Source organism: Cyanistes caeruleus, chromosome 3 (genome assembly GCF_971803275.1).
Source record: "Cyanistes caeruleus chromosome 3, bCyaCae1.hap1.1, whole genome shotgun sequence".
Taxonomy (NCBI): Eukaryota; Metazoa; Chordata; class Aves; order Passeriformes; family Paridae; genus Cyanistes; species Cyanistes caeruleus.
The window spans coordinates 15,353,856-15,375,440 of record NC_141703.1 but is presented as its reverse complement, the minus strand read 5'-3'; the positions used below and the strand labels follow the sequence as shown (position 1 = coordinate 15,375,440).

At 38.6% G+C, this 21,585-nt stretch overlaps 1 protein-coding gene across 10 annotated transcripts in view; it reads right to left on the bottom strand.

Annotated features, from left to right (window-relative positions):
- Positions 1-21,585, bottom strand: part of SH3KBP1 (SH3 domain containing kinase binding protein 1) — a 213,656-nt gene that overhangs the window by 132,941 nt on the left and 59,130 nt on the right. For all 10 annotated transcript variants that reach the window (XM_086879946.1, XM_086879948.1, XM_086879951.1 and 7 more), the window contains one exon: positions 2,239-2,362. In XM_086879946.1, the coding sequence (XP_086736072.1) occupies positions 2,239-2,362 (124 nt within the window). The remainder of the gene's footprint in view (positions 1-2,238; positions 2,363-21,585) is intronic.

Below are 21,585 nucleotides of genomic sequence, written 5' to 3'. Positions count from 1 at the left end.
TCATTTTGGTAATAAAAACAATGCAACAGCACAGAATCCTTCCCTCCCACATCACTGGATCTTCTCTGAAGTTGCAAGCAGCAGTATTACATTTCCCAAGCAAAGAAACAGTACTGCCTATCATTTTCACTGCTGAACAGTGGCTAAAGACCTTTAGGATGCATCCCTGTCCTCCTCACTTCCTAATAACAAAGAGGAAAAAAGGAAACAAACCAACCAATGAACCAAACACAAACACCCTATACCCTCCTTCGTGTCCTTCTGGTCACATTCTGTGATCAGGAAACAGATTGAGTGAGGATTTAATAGAAGTCCCAGGACAAGAACACTTGAAGAAAATAACACCCATGGCATTTAGGGCTCCCTCTTCAATATGATATGGCAACACTTTCCACAAGGAGATTGGCAACAAAGATCTTAGAAGAATCTTTCTGTACACAGCAGTACCTATTTGCTCAGCTGCTCACACTTAAACAAACCTACTGTGGTACAATGCTCAAACTGATCCCAGGAAAAACAAAGGGAAGTTCTCTTGTCCTTGTTGTCCTCAGTGCATCCTTGGCTGTGCTGCCAGATCATGGCCTCCTGGACCTGTTTTTTCTGCAGCAATGGAAATGGCTGTGGAGAAGCAGTCAGCATGAACAGTGCACCAAGCCTGACATGGTGTACAGGTGGCCATGAGAAGTGCAATCCCCACCAACGAAATCCAGTGAAATAACATCCTAATACAAAATCTGCTACTTCTAAACCTAACCCTACCTCAATTTACAGATCTTCATGTCAGACTTTGCTTTTCTCCTTTCAGTAAGTAGGAGGTTTTGTATACTTCAGAAAGAGACAGAAAAATCTTTCTCTCCTGATTCCTTCAAAGCTTCTAGCCAGAAGGAAGAAAGAGGAGGAGAAAGTGCTGTAAGAATCATATTTGGAGTACTATCCCCTTGTGACTGAACCAAATCTCTGCATCTGCCACAGCTATTAGCCTTCTCCAAATAGCAGCTGAAGCAATATGGAACAAACTTGGTCCCTAGATAATTGCCCAACTACTCATATGGCTCTGTATAGCAGCCATGAAAAATAATAATTCTGAGTAATTGAATTCTGCTGTTGCTTGAAAAACCTATGACCCAAAGCAGAAATGTTGGACATGTCTCCAGATTCAAGACAACATTGCAAGCTCAAAAGACAAAGTTTTCTGAGATTTACTTCCAGTCTTTTCTTTCAGAGGATATCAATCTTTGCAAAAGAGGTAGAGATTAGTCCGCTTCACATTTTAAAGGAAGTCATACATTTTTCAAAAATTAATTCTTCTTCACTTGCTGTTGTAAACCTTGAGTATAAGATCTGTACTGAAACTGCAGCTCAGATAAAATGTTAGCTGATCATGCATAAGAGGAAATGTCCATAACAGTCCTAACAGTATAGAAGACATGCCAAAATGGAAATTATATTACGGCAATGATTAATGACAGCAGATTATTCTGTATAAGACAGCAAGCAGGAAACTGTCCCGCGAATTCTGCAGAAAAAAATTATTGCTCATCTCCTGCACAGACCCAATTGTCCTCCTACAAACAAACAGAAGCATAAACATAACCTAAAGAAAAATCCCGCATTTATATTGCAATTTTTTTGTTTTGTTCTGATATTTCTGACAGCAGGGCTAGGAGCTAGGGAATGAGAGAGAAGATTTGGAGGCTTTCATTTTAGCAACCCAAAACCCTACATAGGAATCTGCATTGGGAGTCAAGCCAGACATGAAGAGCATATATTCCAGTCTCAAATGAAAGACAGTGAAAAACACTTCCCAAGAAACTAATGCATTAACTAGTATGGTTTCCACCTTTCCCCCCCTTCTTTTAGAGCTCTCTGTCCCAGATAAAGCATGAATATGTGAATCTAGAGCGACATCCCTGAGAAAAAACCTCCAAAAATGCAAGCTGCCAGTTCCTTATTAAAATAAGCTTTAGCAATCTCCTCATATAGCTTTCCTTAATTAAATGTATGGGGAAGGGATTTCCTTAAAAAGAAAGGGATGTCTGTGCAAATTAATGTGGAAATATTATATGTGCATCCATATATGCTAATTCAAGAGGACAAAGATTTTTGTTACTGTTATTATTCTTGCTATCCCTTTTCAGTTAAATAGACTCTAGCTATATTTCTAGAAACAAGAAAAGTTGGCATTTTGCTCTTTGGAAAGCCTGAATTTAATCTGCATTTAATGTCCATATACTGTACCTTTTCTGTTGGTTCTAATAATTGTCTCAGACAACAGTAAAGGGCTTCCATTGGAAACTTCATTTATAGGCTTCTCTGGTGGTTTGTTGGCAGTATTTTCTTTCTTCATGTCTTTCTTTATTTCCTGTAGAGGACAGGTAGAGAGGGAAAAGAAAAAAAAAAAGAAACAGTTAAAAAAAAAGGTATTACAGAATCTTCTCAAGCTCCTAAGATTTCTTAAAACATCTATGTACACGCCTCTGCTGGCTCTAATGTTACCTCAAAGACTCTTATAAAGTTGAAATGCCACAAAAACAAAAAAAATTTCAGTAACCTTTTCCAATGGGTGCTATTGTTCTTCTTTTTAAAATAACTCCTTATTTATGTGCAAAAATCATAGGACAGCTTTAAAAATCTCTTAGAAAAGATCACCTAAGCTGAAAGGTGTGAGGGGGGAAAAAACAGACTTCTCAGTTTATCAAGCAGTGAGCTGTACATTTGATACACAGGACAGAACCAGTACAGTGCTCCTGATGCAAAGGCAGCTAAGTCTGCTTCACCTCTGATGAGAAGCCCACAGAAACAGTCACCATAGCAGGAAAAAAAATATTAACTAGGAAAATATGACAAATGTGACCATAATTGGCAGAAGCATATAGCGAGACTGCTGTCAGAGCTGTTGCTAACACTGACACATTAAGCTGCTCACTACCATTTAAGGTGATTGACAATATATATTGAAAATATATATATGGTGGGGTTTCACAAAAGTAAGTCCACAGAAAACAGCTTCACAATTACTGCTAGAGATACACAGTACCCTCTCTATCAGCTTCTTAGGCACTGTAAAAGCCTAACTGCATCTATACCCGCTTTGACAATGCATCCAGAATATCATCACCTTCCATTTATCCTCTCTTGAAACAGCATTGAGGCAAACAAACAGCATTACCTCCACTTACAACTGACAACTGACAGTTACAGAGGCTGAACCATTTGCTTATAACCATATCCCAAAAAATAAGCAAGAAAGAAGTTTTGGCTCCAAGCTTTATCCTAGAGCCACAGAACCACTCAAGCTGAGAGAGAACTCAGAAGGTCCCTACTCCAATTCAGTTCAAAGCAGGGTCACCTCTGAGGTCAGACCAGTTCAAGGCTGTTTGACCAGCTGGGTCTTGAAAATCTCAAAGGACAGAAGCTGCAGAAGCACACTGCTTGACTGACTTCATAGTGACAGAAATTTTCCTTATACCTTGCCTGGAACTTTCCTCTCAAGTCCTCTCAAGTCCCATCTGCTCTCTCCTGTCCTGCCCACCAGGCATCACTGTGAAGGGTATGTCTCTATCTCCTGGATAACAATCTTTTATGTAGCAGTAGGTCCCCTCAAAACCCTGTTTTCAGTCTGAACAAGCCCACTCCTCCCTTAGCATCTTCTTAGGGAGCATGTGCTCCAGCTTCCACAGGCACAGAACTTGCTTCAGCTCATCAGTATCTTCCCTTTATGCAAAATTCTCATCCCATCCACCAAATGGGATGCTGTCTTCTGGATGTGACTTATGAGTGCCAGCTAAAGGAAGATTATCACTTCTCTCAATCTGCAGGGTATTAATGCAGCCCAGGATGCTGTTCACTGTGTTGATGCCAGGGTACAAGACTGGCATGTGTTTATGTTGCTGCCCACCAGGACCCACAGCTCTTTGTCAGCAGAGTTGCTCCCAAACTTATCAGGTCTCACTCTGCAGATCTGCCAGCATTGCTCCTTCCCAGGGCAAGAACTGGTATTTGTCCTTGCTGGATTCCATAATGTTCCTGTCTGGGGCCCTCTGAAGAGCACCCCTGCCTTCAAGCATGTCAGCTGCTCCCCCAGTTTGATGTCATCTGCAAATTTGATGAGATCTACATTAAACAGGCATCAGAGACAGGCAATGGCTTTGGATGAACTCTTCCCATTAGAAAAACCTTTACCTCTCCTTCTCTCTTTCATCTCTTACATTCACTTCCCTCTTCTACATCCCAGTGCAGGATCAACTTCCACCACCCCACAGCATTGTAGCACACACAGGAAATACTGTAGATCTTATTTAGATTTTCAGCATATCAGACATGAGCACTAAAGTATAGAAAGCACATTTTTGTTTGAAGTTTCTGTAGATGTCATCTGTGAACAACATCCAGTAAAGAAAGAATTTTTAAGTTATTCTCTGTAGGATGTACCTTAAACCTAAATTTCATAAATTTTTTTAACCTTTTAATTCCTCAAAATAATTGTTATTTCAAAGCTGACCTTTTAGCTATACAACACTAATAGTCTTCAACATCTGCTCAAAGCATTTTTTGTGTATCAGTACATTAGCAGAGAAAAAAGTTTGATAAATTACTGCCTATGGAAGGTACAGTAAATCCTTTATCTACTGCCATTACACAGGTAGGTAAAATAGTATCTAAAAGACAACTCCTCAGAGTAACCATAAGAACTGAAATAATAAATGTTAATATGTGTATGAGAGATGTGTGATATTTGTGTGATAGATGCTGCTGTTTTTAGAGAAAATATTGTGCATACTCCTGGAAAAAAGTGAACCATGTGAGAATTTAAGAAAACTGTATGCATTTAGAAGAATATAACACTTTCTAAAATAAGTGGACTAGACTTAACACATACATTATTCCACAAGCTTCTTTTTCATAGCCTTAAAAACTAAAAAGTATAATAAATGACCTCACCCAGAGCTTTACATTAATTTTGCAGCTAGGTGACAAACTCACTGTGTATTCAAAAAATATCTGCTGTTTAAATAGAATCTGTGAATCAAACAGCTACCTCATGTGAATGAGACCACAAGACATCCTACAGAGCACCCCATCTTGCCAGAACTTGCTTCCTGTGTGTCACTACTGTGTTATTTTTCATTCCTTATGTCGGAATGTAATTAAAACCTCTATTCACAAATTCTGAAACAGCAGTACAATAATTTTTAATTGTAAAAGTCTTTTTCCAACTTCAAAAATGACACAGAAAATTGTCTGCTATAAAAGAAAACAATGCTGTACCCTTTAGTCTCCAGATGAATGACACTGGTGCCTTTGCTGCTGCAGGCAGCATTTTGAGAAAGCCTTGTTTGGCTCCTGAAAAAAGCAAAGGAATACAGTACAACTCCCAAACACTGGCATTTGTTTGTAGGGTGGGAAGTCTTGTATTTTTTTATTGTCCATGATTCATGGAAAGAAGAAAGACACACATGCTGAGTGTCCACCAAGTCAAAATTCATACAGAAGGTTCGGTACCTTGCAGTCACCAAAATTGTCTAAGGCTTTCTTTTTTTTGTGTACCTTTCTAACACTTGTTTGAGCGACTTTTCATTACTGTTACCTTTGATGTTCATGAGAAGGGCAATAATCTTTCATAGCTACTTCCCAAAGTAACATGATATGATCAACCCCGTCAGCTTGAGACTACAGTTCCTGGAGAGTATTGAAAGAAAAAGTGGAGAATTGTCTAAATAATGAAACAGAAATCAAATAAAGATCAATCCAGCCCTACTAAACTAAAATCTTATCAGAAACCTAGTCATACTTAGCAACACCCTATGGGAAGCCCATACCTAATTGGCTTAGGACACATTCTGCAGCAAGTGATGCCAGCTTTTAGATCTTTGTACATCTTTTCAATTCTTGGTCTTACTCTACAGGATTAGATTAAAAACTTACAAACAAAATCAAACAAATGTCCCAGCCTTCAGCAGCCTCACCACTGTAGCCTGCAGCAAACACTGGGGCCGACATTACAGCCTCTCTCCTCTCTCTAGTATGTTGCTTCTGCCTCCCTGCTGCCTTCTTTTCTGTAGTGCTCACCTTGGGGAATTTAGGATTTTAGAACTTTTTTCCAGCTGTGATTCAGAGCCAGGCATCCTTATTCTCATGCCAAAGGAACCCGAGTGCTATTAAATTCAGAAATTTTGACACAGCTCTTTACATCTGTCCCCACTCTAACCTGCTGTAAAAAATAGATTATTACTCTAAAAAAACATAATGCCTTACTCAAAACTACATTTCCTCTTAAAAAAAGTTAGTGAAAACAAACACAACTCTGGCCAAATAAATATACAAAGTCAGCTCACTTTATTTTACTACAAAAAATATACTGAACATAATACCTTGCATATTTGGTAAATGAACTACAATGGCCCTAAAATCTTGGTGCTGCATCAGTAATGGCTATAGAAATCTATGTGACCCAGTCCTTCCAGATCTGCAAGGAGTCAAAGCCTACCACATGAGGAAAGAGTAGGCAAATAAGTTTTCAAACCATGCATATCAAAAGGTGGCTTGTGGGAACTTTCCCTGGTGTATAACAAAATCTATTTCTAGTTCTGATTTCAAGTTGAAGTTTGCAAGTTTTTGGGGTTTTTTTTAAAGAAGAAATTCCATGTACACAAATAAGTAGAAAGCAAACTTTCAGTTAGAAGTCCTCAATCTTCCATAAGTAGTTCAAGAACAGCTGAATTTAAATGCTAAAGGAGTGTGAACAGAAACTAATAGTCCAGTTTTAAGTCCAGGGACTGCTGTGTCTTGAAAAAGCTTGTATAATAGAAGAGACACAACAAGTAAGGTATTTGACTACATTATATTGCTCTAAAATACTGGGAACAGATCAACCTGCTGCCTGCCCAGCAAGGACTTCAGTGTACCTCCTGACCAGGATTTTGCACTGGTTTCTGGTTTTATTTTGGCTCCAGCAGATCTATACAGACCCTAATCAGATACAGTCATCACCCACTGCGGGCCAATCTGCCCTTGGCTAGAGCAGGGTGGCTGGACTGGTACAGCCGGACATCTGAGCCATGCTGAGCCTCCTCTAAGGGACACAGTGTGAGAACCTTCACCAGGAATCCCTGTGGTGGCACTATCTGGAACAGGCTTGACAACCTTGAGAGCCCCTCCCAGAACCACGTTCACAAGACAGATGTCAATGGAAACCCCCACACAGAGCCTCAGGAGAGGGAGCTCAGAGGGATCCTGAGTGCAGAGCTTGGCTCTTTACCTCTCTGCTCCTGTGGGATGTTTCTGCAGAATGAGCAAATGTCTCACTCACACAACCCACTTGCAAAGAGGTAGGATTTCACAGTGCTAACGGCTTTCAAAATATCTTTAAACCTAGTCTTTGGGACCATTTGGTTCTTGATTTTGGAGCACTGCCTGGTATAAATTTAATGGGTCTAAATGATGCACTTTCCTAGCCCACACAGAGATAACTGCAGGTTCAGGTTAATAGCAGGTAATTTCCAAGAGACTATGCCTCAGGAACCCAACCCTTCAGTAAGTAACCTTGCATTTCAACCACTAAAACTAAAAGATGCTCTCTTGATGCCAGAAATTTAAAGACAGCTTCCACCTCCCATCTACGTGGGTTTCAGTGTGATTCCAATATGATAAGCAGTTCTTACTCGGAAGAAGCAGTTTCTCAATCTGAGAAATACTGAAAAACAGTAACTGTGAACTTCAAAAATAAAATGAGCTTCATTCCATGAAATATTTCTATTTCAAAGATATTATGGGGGCATAAAGGCCCTTACAATTTGTATACCCTTTTAATACATTAAAAATACTATTTTTTTTTAAGTAGAATTCAACCATATTGCATAGATACCAACAGCCAAATCACTGTGAAAAGATTTATTTCTTCTAGCAAACTTTGATATATAGTTTCTCCAAAGAAACACAAAATCCTAAACAATACCTGAGCTGCTTTTATTTGGATCTTCTCTAATCCAATCCTACATCAGTATAAGCCACAGGAAATTTGAAAGATGTTATCCCTGAGTTGTCAGCTTTACAGCGTCACAAAACTTCAAATAACAACAAATTACATGGTGTGATGAAAGTCCATCACATAGAAAAATACAATATTATCCAGGTATACCTGTACCATGTTAAATGGCTATTTCAACATATAAAATTTATAAATTAAGCACCATATCTTTTTTAAGTAAAAACCATTACTCATTGAAATGACACGTTTTGTCAATCCAAAGAGAGACAAACAGAACAGATAACAGTTTTCAAAGCAAAAACATAGTTTTTCTACTGCTGTTTGCAAGACCTAGCTTTTTCTTCTCAGAATAGAATCATCTATTACATTTCAAGAAAAAAGTTTCTTCTCTTTATGTGTCTTTACATGCTGAAGTTTCTGCCCCTCTATCAAAAGACTTCCTTGAAATTAGAGCAAATGCTTGAATTAGGTCAGCCACAAAAGTTACAGTCAGGAAAGTACAAGAACTTCTGCCATTTTCATTACACCAAAGTTTCAAGTTTTCACTATAGCACTTGTGACCTTTACAGGAAACTCAGCTGAAAATATTTGAGGAAACTGCTGCAACATTTTCCAAGACTCTAAAACGCAACAAAATCCTTTTTTGAACTGCTGCAGGTACAAAATCCTAAAGCCAACACTTCATTCCTCAGAACAGTTGAGAGCCATGAAACGTTATAAGAAGAATCACTATCAAGCTATAATGTGATTTATCTGTGGCTTCCATATGAAGGGAACAACAGTTCTTGCATCTTGGGAGCAAGAGGTTTAATCAAAATCAAAGCTTTTGAAAACAAGACACATGCATAATGAAAGAGTTGAAAGCTGAGAAATAATGAGTCTTTCACAATTCAAAAATCAGTAGCATGTGCCTTGCTGGAATCCAAATATGGGAGCAGGAATAAGAGCCCGGAATCATATGCAACAGAGGAAACAACGCATCTGAATTATCAAAAGGTGACAATGGAAATGTCAGGAGCAGTCTGACCCCTCTGAAATACAGAATGCTTTTCCTTCAATCTCTTTTCTCAAAAGCTTTACTTTACATTTCAAGAAACACCTGCCACCATGATTTCCTGCAAACAGTGTCTGTAGTTTCAAACAATATATGAGTTCAATTATCCCTGTATATTAAATGCTTCAAAATAAAACTCTGCTGCACAGTACATCAATTCAATATTTAATCCTCCTAAGTAAGTTCCTGTGACATTTTCACTAAAACTAGTTAAGGGTTATTGAATAATTATAAATGTGCTTAGTTATGTAACTCTGATTTTCAAGAGTCTTGTAGTTCTAATATAAAAAAACAATGTATCCTGAATCAAGGTTGGAACAAACTTTCCCAGCAACTGAATTAGAATCAAGACAAAAATTATTTTCAACCAGAAAGATATTGCCTGCACTAAAATCCAGTATATACTCGTAGCATGAGCTTTACATTCTGTAAAAAGCAAAACAACAACATTTCAGGGAGAAATAAGAAACCACCTAGCTTTTATTTTCCTAGCTTCTGCATCACTAGCTTTTAGTTTCTCCTTTCTAGGGCAATACCAGGTCCCAGACACAGAGGGAGGACATGGGACCTCCAAGCACTGTGATCAAGACTGAGATCTCCCCATCAGCTGGCTCTGCCACCAAGCAGAGGGGGAAGGATGGTTTGGAGATTGTGCAGTAATTGGTCACTCTAGCAGTGACCCCCAGTTTCTAACAGAGGCACAGATCCCAAACTGCTACTGCACACATCCTCTGAGCTCCTGACAAAAGCTATGTTCTTGTTCCACTGCTGCAGGATTCCACGTCCTCTCTTTTCTTCACTACCAGCTCATCCAAAGTATATAGAAAACATGTTCCCAGCTGTCTGTCAGCCATGTGACTGGATAAAAATAAAAAAAAAAAAAAAAAAAAGGTGTACAGTTCATGATCCTCCTGGTTTGTGCTAGTAGTGCCTAGTTCTGGGGTTATTTCCAGCCACAGCCTCTCTTTGGTTTCTGTATCTAGCCTTTAAAATCAAGTCTATTTCTGCGGCTCACATGACTTCTGATTTACAGCTTGTTAGAGAAAAGAGTTATTTGTTCACCAAGTTTTACATACTGCACAGTGTATTTACTCCAGCAGAACAGGTACCTTGAGGATGAGGACTCTGACCTGCTTTACCCTCCTTTGTTTTTCTTGTTGTGTTACATAAAACAGATGCACTGATTTGCTCTCTTGCAGCACAAATAAAGCCTTGGACACAGCCAGAAGTGCTGCTTTCATGGATGCTCAGGTAAGCCCAGAGTGCCACCCTTGCTTCTCAGATGGAAGGGCCTTAGGAACACTGCAAAGCTTCATGTCAGGACACTGCTCCACTATCTACTGTACACCTCAAACCAGCCTGCACAACCATAAGTTCCTTACATCACCATAAGTAAAGGCTTCTACAGGCCATCTGTCATGCACATTGTTCTTAGAAGATTTAAATACTTATTTTGGTACTAATTTTATTTATAATCTTTACTTATAACAAAGGTCATCCCTCAGACATTTGAGACAATAGTGGGTCAGATGAAAACACCAGTGTAAAAAAATTGATGGGTCAGATTTAATGCAAACAACTGGCAACAAGTTTACTATGAAGAGACAAACCAGAAGTTATGAGAAAAATTAACTCCTATATCCAGTGTATTCTACAATAACCACAAAAGCACTGTGCACTGAAGGCACAGTACAACCTGCTCCTGCTTAAACTGCTGGTATTTCTCTGTGAAATCCATGTCTGAACTCTCCTGTTTATCCCAGGCTGAGATGCCTGAGCTACAATGCCATCCATAACACAGGAGGCCACACTGTGCCACACCTAAATCCTCTGTTCCTTTTCTGCACATCAGTATCCTACAGCAAACTCGAGCTCCTCTTTTAAAGAATCTTCACATTCTTCTTTTTTTGATGCTGTTTTGTCATGTTATTATGTCTTTCATACATGCTTCTGATAAATAAAGATCTTCTGCATAGGATTTACTCTCTTACATATGTAGGAAGGCATGTACTTCTAAAGAGATGAGTGCCTGCTTTATAATAAAATTAACAAAACTCAGATAAGTTGAGTCTTATGCAGTCTTTCAGCTCTGCTTTTCTGTAAACATGAATGCATGGTTTTGCATTCACTCAGCTTGGGAAAATCTTGTTCCATCCCTTAGCCTCACACTTTGTACTTCAGTTCAAAAGCAGACAGCTAATATTCATCTATACCAATTAGTTTACTGTGCCTTTTTTTTTAATTACCAGAAAATAAAGGATTAAGGAAACATGAAGGGGGTGGAGGGGGAAGGGAGATGGAGACTACAAGAAAGAGCGAGGAACACAACAGTAAGAAAAGCAGAGAGCACATTTTAAAACAATCATAAAACACCACCTGTCTCAGAGAAAGCCAGGAAGAAAAAAGAATACACCCTCTGCACATTGTGGTGTGGGCTTTGGAGACATGCTTGGCTACATCAGTGATCAGCCTCACTACCACCAAAAGAAGCAATTTGTTAAATCTTAAGGCACTTACCAGACCAAGACTGAAAATTATAATTAGAGCAATAAAAAAAGGGAAAATCATGGTATGCTGGGTGTTGGATGCCACTCCAAGGCACTCGATTCATCCTAACCCATTTTTTTCAAATGACAGTACCTCTATCTGAGGCCTCACAATCTAGGTGTAAGAAAAAGCATAACTGATGAACAGACACAGCAGATGGCAGGAAGCACGAAGAAGCACAAGTGATTGGCACAGGCCAGGTGCACAAGCACTTGAGCATTTTGTATGCACTGTGACACCTCTAAGGAAGACTTTGAAAAAGAGTAAGTACGTTTGTTGATCTTCATGTGCAGGTTACCCAGAGTAGGTGAGAAGTACAAAAGCAGAAGCTTGTTATAAATTTATTAAAAAGGTGAGGAAAACCAAATTTGTCACCTTGTCACCAGAACAGGGGGACACACCATCCATGTATGAGACACTTGAGAGAAGATGACCTAAATACTCTAAGATTTAGAGTGGGCAAGTTGCAGAGTTGACATGGACTTTGCATTTCAGAAACCTCCCAGAGAATCACACTGTACAACTGCAGCAGGTCTCTCAGCCTGCAGATGAACTGGAAGCTACTTCCTGATTTCAGACTGCTGTAGAGTTGTCTGCTAGCACCTGCTCATGAGCCCCTGCAGTACACATTCCTTCCCAGTTTTAACCTGGGGCTGGGAATTTGTTTTGCTGTACATATTTAGCAACATATGTGAGTAGTGGGATTAAGGGCGAACGGCACTGCTGCAGCAGGGATTGCCACGGGCAAGATGCTCAGCAGCCAGACTCTCTAACTGGAATTTTCTTCTCCCTTCTCTAGCCTTGATGGCAATGGATGGCCAGCCAGGCTTTCATCAGCTGGAACTCCTGCCTTCACCTGGGTCTGGCAATAGCCCAGGACATCTGTGTGCACCTCAGCTGCCCGGTGTTCTCAGCACATGTACACATCCCCCTGTGCAGGCGCTCAGAAACACGTGTGCTCTTCCCTGCACACTTGAATACTGCAGGGAGCTACTGTGGGGAGGCACAAAAGGTGCTTCTTGGCCATCCTCTCCTCAGTCCAGCTCCAGAAGAATTAAATTACTCAAGCAGCTTCAAATAAAAATGAATTGCTTCTCACAAAGGCTGCATTTTCACCCAACTATCAGAAGCATTGTTAATTTTGCTTGAAAGTGCAATGTCGTTCCTCATTTCTTTGAGTAGAAAGTGGGATATGCCAAAATTTAGCATGGTAAGAGCTCCCCATAGGTACCTGGCCTTATTAGAAAATGTAACAGACCACAGTTTTAGACCATGAAAAATGGATATTTCATGTAATAGAAATATTTCTGCTGTCAGTATAAAAAAAAACCCCATGCATATTACCACATAAAGCACATATATAGATATATATAGATATATAGTTATATAAGATACTTATAATATATATGAGAAACTTCTGTTGTATTTATGTTCCTTCTCACAATCATACCAATTTGAAGAGATGACCAATACAGAAAAAAGCAACAACATACGCTCTTGGGAAAAAAAAAATGCTTGGAGACATTATCACAAATTGTAATGTGTTAGATAAGCAGATAAACTATCTCTATGACACAGAGAGGTTTAGAGAGAGACCAAGTAACATAAATCCTTTATGCAAAATCCTATCACAAACCATGTGATCCTTCACAGCAGGATTTTCTAATAAGAACATTAACTGACTGGCCCAGTATCTTGCATTCTCTTTCGAAAATAATATGGAAGGTTTTTTTAAGAAAGGATTTATGTTTTCTAAATGATGCTGTACAGTGAAAAAGAAACAACAACAAAAAAACAAACTATACAAACTGAAAGGAAGTCATTGTGCTACACAAAAACATACAAAATACATATAATACAGCGTACAGAATTTCAAAATTTTCATTTCAGCCACACTTTAAAAAACCTTGGTGATGGTCCAAACAGCCATTTTTCTATTCAATTAGCAGTTAATGAAAAATTGTACAAATTCCTACAGAGGTCTTCATCACATAATTCTGCATTGTAGAATGAAGAACTGTGCCATGAAAAGGTTGGGACAAATTACAGACTTTCCTATTGCTCTCTGACAGACCTCTCACCAAATACTCTATCGAACCAACACAATTGCTCAGCCCTTCGCAGAGAAGTCCACTGAACTCTGGGGAAGGCAAGTGTCATGTAGTTCCATGGCATGTAAAATTAAAGCTGAGTTTCTTGAAGATGAATCACTGTTTTGAAAGACAAGCTGAGACTTCTCAAGACATAAAAAAAAAGGGATAGTGAAAATATTTAGAGGGAAAGATAGTTACAGTGTTACAGATTTTTAGGGCTCTGTTTGTTTGTGTAACCAGTTGTATGAGAGCTTGTAGGAATTAATGAAATAAGGTCCTGGATTAAATCAGGGTTAATGAGATCAGGAGTAGACACATCATTATTCGAATCACACACCATGTGAGTAGTATTCGCTGCCAGACTTGTAAATTAGAGATTAGAGTTTAACACTTCCTTCTGCAGTCTGACAGTTTAGGGCTAGAGGTCTCTTTATAAATATTGCTGGTATCCACCTGCCACAGTTCACAAGACAATGTATCATGATTCCGGTTTTTCCTGGTGCTAAGCACCAACAACTTCAGGAGGTAGCTGATGGCAGAAGCAGTTCCTCAGCACCTCTGACAGTCACGTTCCTCAAGTCTTACAACCCTTGCAGCTATCATGCAAAATTTGTTATCTAATTATTTTCCATTGTAATCTGACCTTTCTTCCTGCAAACATTACAGCAGGTACAGGTTAATGAATGTGAGTTTGGAATGGGGCAATATATCTTATGGATTCCTTTTTGTCTGGTATAGTCTTCTGAGTTCCAGCATAACCCAAAGGTAATTTCTTAGGGGGGAAAATATAAAAAGGTATGAAACTGAAAAGATTGAGAACAACAATTTTAATAATCCCCATTAAAAGATGTCCTGGAACCAAGGAAATCTCTTTATAAAATGTAGGTCACACATTTCTTTGGAGGTATTAGACTTAATTCTAGAGATTTGATATTTAGAAAATATAGCCCTATTCATAAACTCTTAATATCTGGGAAAATTGACCCAGACCTTAAACAATGGGTCTCAAGAAGCCCCTGAAAATACAGCAGCTGCCCTCTACACTTGAGACTGCTTTCTCTTAGTAGAATGAAGGTCTCTGGACAAAGCTTTTCATGGTAGAATTTTCTAGGCTCTTCATATGTTCTGTCTTCTCTTTTTCAGCTGTGAAAAAGCAGGAAAAAGAAGATGTATGGATCAATCTATTCTAGCAAAACAACCTTCTATGTCTTGGTCTTATCCAAGGGAAAAGCGATATAAAAAATGTAAATAGAAGAAATAACCATGCTCAACACTGACCCAGAACAGCAAAGAGTGTTGCTCAAGACTAAAAAATGTGTGATGGGTGCTACAAATGCCTAAGAGAGTTTGATATACCATTGGTATTTGTAGGAGAGGTGCAGCCTAGCATCACAGATGGCAGAAGATTTGGTGACCACGAGCCTCACCTCAAATTACTCAATCCCATAATTACTCAATGTTTGCAAAAGAGTTTGGCATGCTACCTTTGAAGTAATGCATCATACTGAAACTACCTTTGCAGTTTCTCAACTTAGTGTTTATTCAGCCAGCAAGAAACTTAAACAAACCTTCATGGCTATCAGAGCCACACAGACTCATTGACCTGCATTACAAAAAAAACCCCAAAACAGTATAGGACATATTAGGGTCAAGTCCACATGAGAAAAAATGATATGTATCTGCTTAGCACACACAGCAGGTTTCCTGTTCACAGATGAGTTGCATGAGAAAGTATGATCTTTGTTTGGATAAGCCTCCTTCCAAGCAGAGACAGCTATTTTATGGTTTCTCCCAACATACCATGTGGTACCAGAGTGCTTGAGGCTCACTATTACTGTAAATAAGATAGAGGTAAAAGGAAAGTACTGATTATGCAGTTCTGCTGAGGGGAAATGAAAGTTTAAAGATGAGAGTTAAAGAAAGAAAGCAGACAGAAGGTGCATAGGAGTCATCAAGGATGATGAAATGATGGTCTGTCCATATATAAATGTATACTGGAACTTCAGGACTGAGTCTTCTGAGTTTGTTTGCCTTCATCATGAATTCATCATGAATGATGATGCAGACTGATTCAGCAAGCAGAAACAAGATTTCAGCAGCTACAAACACCCAGGGAAATTGCCTTTAAGTGCTTTTCAATTAAAAAACTTAATACTTACTTTTCATTTCTACCTTTAAATAAGAATCAAGAGGGAAAATTTTCATATGCCATATGTAGAAGAATTTATTTTATTTTTTTATCTAAGTATTAGCAATTTGTTTTACTCACCAATTTATCAAGAAAAGATTAATTAATTTTGAACATTTGATACACTCCTGGTCTGAGTGTTGTAGGCTGAGGGAAGACATGAGTGTTATTCCTGTGCGTTGAAGAGGACTCACCTACATTTCAAGTAGACTTTACTGCAACTTTAAGTATTAAACTGCTATGGCTCCAATTATATATATGCAGATCTATGCCTTGAAATGCTAAATATTGACTTACACAGTTCTCAGGATGACATGAAAAATGGCAATATATGACTTAGCTTTTGTTCCTCAAGAGCAGCCTACCTTGAAAATAGCTCCCTGCTCTGAAAGATAAATGTGTACTCACAATACAAATCATAGAAAATTAAGCCAATCGTTACATAATTAATATAAATACAAATATCTCCTGAAAAGAATAGGGAGAAATCTTACTTAGCAGAAGGGACTATCCTTCCATTTGTGGCAAATATTGAACACAAGAAGGTGCAGGCAAAGCAGAGTAATTTGCCAGGCAGTTCACAAAAGTACTCTCTATCCACCCTCCCCCAAACTGTATTTTTTACTGGGAAGGCAAAAAACAACACTCCTTCTTCAAGATGCTGATATCTTTTAGAAATTACAGGATATTCTAGATGTATTTAGATTTAACTGCCTTTACTGCAAAATGCTTTAGTTCAGATGTAGAGCTTTTTTATCTTTACAATATTAATTTTGACAGCACAGAGCATAAGCCACTTTGTTTTCACTGGGAGCTGTCCGTGACACTTCAGGTCACGGAGTACACTTACACAGCTAGTTCTACTGATTTTAACAGGTCTCACCAGGAAATAAAGTTCTTAGGCCCATTCCTCAGGATAAACAAGACCCCATACCTGTCAGCACTTCTTACACTGTGAATACACTGCTCCTCCCCTCTGTAATCCACTACATGAGGGAACATTGAAAAATATAAAAGTTATCTAGGAACACCCACACAGCAGTGGTTTAAAGAAACACCCAAAACATAGGTGTGTTCTGTTTTGTAAACAGTACAGTTTTAATCCCAAATCAACTAACAGACTCCTTCAGGAAAGTCATTAACCACTCTAGACAAGGGCTGTGGTGGACATGTCCCAGAATTCATGGGAGTGGTGGCCCGGGAACAGTATTCCTCTGAAAAGGAAACAGAGCTGAACACACATCACACTACACTGAAAAGCATAAAAGACAAAGCTGTCACCTTTAATCCCAGTATAAAACTGGGAAGAAAAAAGGCCCATTGAGGATGTTCTGCTAGAGGAAGATAAATACAGAGCAAACAAGCAGCAAACATTAGATCCAAGGGCCTGGCAAGCAGCTTGAAATCCACAACTGGAAGGAGAACCCACACAGGGCAGGGGAGGTGCAGCACAGCTGTAAACTGGTTTGGATGTGTCTGCACTGCTCCACACAAGTGCTCAGGTGGTTCTCACTGCTGTAGGCAGGGGGAAATGCAGACATGAAAGGTGAGCATCACTGCATCAGTGCACCTGCAAGTGATGAAAGCAGGCAGCTGCAGCAAGCACCCATCTAGGGAAATGAACCTCATCCATTCCTGTAATAGTGTATCCATTTAGCCTTCAGTAATTTAAAGAGAACAGGACAATTCTACATTTGGTCACCTTTCATCCATCTTCTGTCCCTCTGTCACATAAGTGCTGCACAGTCAGTGACAACTACATTGAATTTGTGAGTATTTACAAGTATTTTCAGACCTAGACATTTTCAACACGTATTTCATTATCTACCATCAATACCAACACTAAATTTAAGTTGGCACAGATTACAAGGCACGAGGAAAGAGTTTGTTTGCTTTGGACTTAATTTTTTCTGAAGTACTGTACAGGGTGTGAACAATGACAAGAGTCACATGAGACCACTGAACAGCTAAAGTGCTGCAGAAAGAACCTTCACCTCTAAAAGGGGAGAGGAAAGTAACTAGCCTAGTCAAACATATTTGATAATTGCCAGTTAATCTGCTAAGGTCAGATATTCTAGCAGCTGCAAGAAGCTCCTAAACCAACAATTTAAACACCCTGAATCCTGAAAAATAATGTTCATCTTTCTTACTTGTATGTCTTTTTAAAAAAATTTAACTTGCTTTCTCATCTACGTAAGATTTATCTCACATTCACTGGCCAAGCCCACACAAATAAACATTCAATAACTGGAAAAAGTAATTTAAAAAGGCAGGAAGCTTGAGTATAATGAGGACTGTGCTAGCCAAATACTGGTCAATTCCATATTTCCTGTATTTTAAATATTTATTAAATACACACACATATCAAAATAAATGGTCTGGTTTCCATTTATTTACACAGTTACACAAATCCTTAAACAGAACCATGCACACCTTAACATTAACACCATTGACAATTTAATAGGAAGTAATTTGTTTGTCATTTAGAAAACAAAGGTTGGAGACACAGGTAATCAAAACAAGTATTTCATCTTCCTTTCTCCTTCTTTCTCCCACAGCACAATATTTTGTTCTCCCAGGTTCTCCTGTACCTCATAACAGTGCCTTCAGTATGACAGTTTCACAGATCAGGGATGAAAAATAAAGCAGTTTGGCTTTCAGGAACATGAAATTCCCTCTCATACTTCCAAATTTTTTTTTATTCAAATCTATTCACAAGATACAGACATGCAATTCTCAGGGAAATCCCATATATCCACTTATTTGTCTTAGTTTGTCTCATAAGTTCTTACTCAGAGCTTAAATTTCAAAAGTAATATTCTATACAAAGATGCTTCTCAGGCCAGAAAATAAGACTCTTTCATTTAGTTGCTCAGGTTTTCTGGGCACGTCAAAATATTTACCCAAATTTCTGAAGTGCACAAGGAAAACTGGAAAAGCATTCCCTTTTCACAAACTCACAGCTCTGTCCTTGTCTTTGGATATTTATTTTCATTCACTCAAAATCTGGGGCAGTTAGCCACAAACTACATTTTTCAACTAAGTATTGTAAAAACATTGCTAACCCTGAATTCAGGAAGAATCTTTGGCCAAATAATTTTACCAGCTGATCAAAATTTACGGTATTTTTAAAAGAAGGAAAAAAATTCTATTAAATAATAAAAACTATGACTATTTGCATTCTTAATTCACACACACATATCTCATACACAATAAGGTTAACAGAAAAAACTCCAGACAAAATTAGAATCAATCTCCACAGCTTATTTCTAAAAATCAGTAAGTATTAAAGTACACTTTGGAGGACACAGCTAAATTTTACTTACACTCTCTTCTCACATCATGTTTTTAAACTTCTTTCCTTATTTTAATAATAAGAGATGTCCAAAAGAAAAGGTCCCCTAAAGACCATTTGATCCAAAGTATTTCCCACACTCTGCTGTTCTACAGTGAATAGTGCCTTAGGACATCATTTTGTGTAAATGAATACCAAAACTGTTCAGTATATTTAACATTAAAAAAAAAACCTAAATTGCTGTAGTATATGTAAAATCCTTTTGGTAATGTATAAGGCAAGAGTGTAGTCAGTTGACACTCATTTATACTGTTTAATTTTGTAAACTTTATTTCATAAATCTAATATTGCCCAGTTATGTGGATGTTTTAAAGCAATTATTTAAAAAAGAACACTCTAATTGTTTTGATTCTATTCCCTAGTCACTGCTTGAAAAGCTGTCTGTTGGATACATCAGAAAATTATCATCATCACCAGTAGAAATTCTGCCCAAATGGATTGTAAGAGGAAGCTAGCAAATCTAGCTGAGTCATGGACACTTGTGGAAGGTGCCCAGATTTTTCCACATCTTCCTCTTGAAAAAGCTATCCCATTTAAATGCTACTAAACATGGAAGTGTTTATTTAGATTTTAACATGTTGAACTCATTCCATGCTTGTGTGATCCAGTCTGAAGCAGAAGTAAGTTTATTTATATTTTAACATGTGTGCTCCAGTCTGAAGCAGAGGTAGCAATGCTGGCATCATGAGCCTCACCTGTAACTCTGCACAGGCAGTAACAACAGCCAAACCTGGCTGGAGGAGTTAAGCCTTCGATTTGCAGGGCAGAGAGCAATGATTCAAGGTTTAACAGTACCAGAAAAACTGCTTGGTGGCTCTCATCCTGTCACTTTACACATGAAAAGCCAGCTTTATATATGTGTAAGGACATTCATCGCAGAAAAATGTACTAGATATGACTTTCTGTTCTTCAGATAAAGAAAACTCAAAGCTGCACTATCCAGATGTCAGGGAAAACAACAACACAAAACCCAAGAGCACCTGTTTCTGACCACAGCCAGATGTCACTTTGCCTGTTGCAGTGATGTCACCTTTACCATTGTAATATTCTGTACTCATTATCTTTATAACCTTTTATGCTGCATGTGTATCCTGCTTAAACACTGAATCTCAGGAGGGCAAGCACTAAAACCACCCTAAGATACTGTACTGCTACAGACTGCCAAGAAAAAAACAGGCCTCAAAAACTAATATAGAAGTTTGAAAATGCAAGTTTTATTCACCATATAACTGTATCAAGTTGATGATCATTTCTAAAGCAGGTTTTTATTACAAACAGCTGGAAATTGAAAGTGAAAGATATTAGAACCAGCCCCAAAGCCTGTACACAATCAAACTTTATTTTCTGTCTATCCCATTTGCTTAGGAACAGAAGAAAAGCCAATTGTGCAGCTCCTAGTGCTAGATACCCTAAAGGAAGTGAAATTAGCTTTGCAAACTGAACAGCCATCTGAGACTGTAAGGTTCTAGTTAAGATGCAAAACAAGCTGAGGAATCCTCAAAATGGGGGTGGGATAGGGCACAGGAATGAAGATAAATCAGGGGGAAAAGGAAATTTAGCAACTTATAGCACAGGTAAAGAGTCCTTCAGCATCAATGTATTCTGCCTTTGCACACAGAGCTCTGCCTTCCACCCTCAGAAAATACAGAGGGAACTCGTTAAGAACATAAACCCAATCCTGTTTGTTTTTAAAAGGAAGCGCATACGCTGAATTAGAACCAAGACCTACTGAAAATGTCTGAGACCAGGAAGAAACACTCTAAACACCACAACATTTGTACAAAGTAGTATTCATCTTTTATCCAACGAAGCCCAGTTAGTTCCTTCCCTGGTGCGCTGAGGTACTGTTGTAAATTCACAGCTAGAGTAGCTATACAAGAAAGTTTCCAGAGAGGCTGGGGATTGGGACAGGCTGCAAAACAGCCTCTCTGAATTTCCTTAGGCTATTATAACAGCTCCTTTACATCCTGAAATTATGCATTAAAATAGTAGGAGGCTGTGCTGTCGAAAGGGGGGAAAGAATACAAATTCTACAATTACAGGTGTCTAAAGTAATACAGTAACAGTTCCTGCTAACAAGTTTCACCTTATTTTATGAGGTGCTTGAGAAGAAATAGAGTGTGTCACCAAAACTCAGTACTCCTATAACAACCAAGACTTAAAAGAAGAGGGAAAGTGGGGAACGCAAGAAATGAAAAATTAACTGGACACTTTGAACCAGGTATTAACAGTCCAGCAGGCTAGGCATCAGCTCCAGTCAAGGATCTGGCTGTGGAAAGCAAAAATCTCTCCCTTGAAAATCAAGTTATTCCATGGATTAAGCTGCTAAATTCAAAACACGTCCAAACAGAGCCAGAAGTC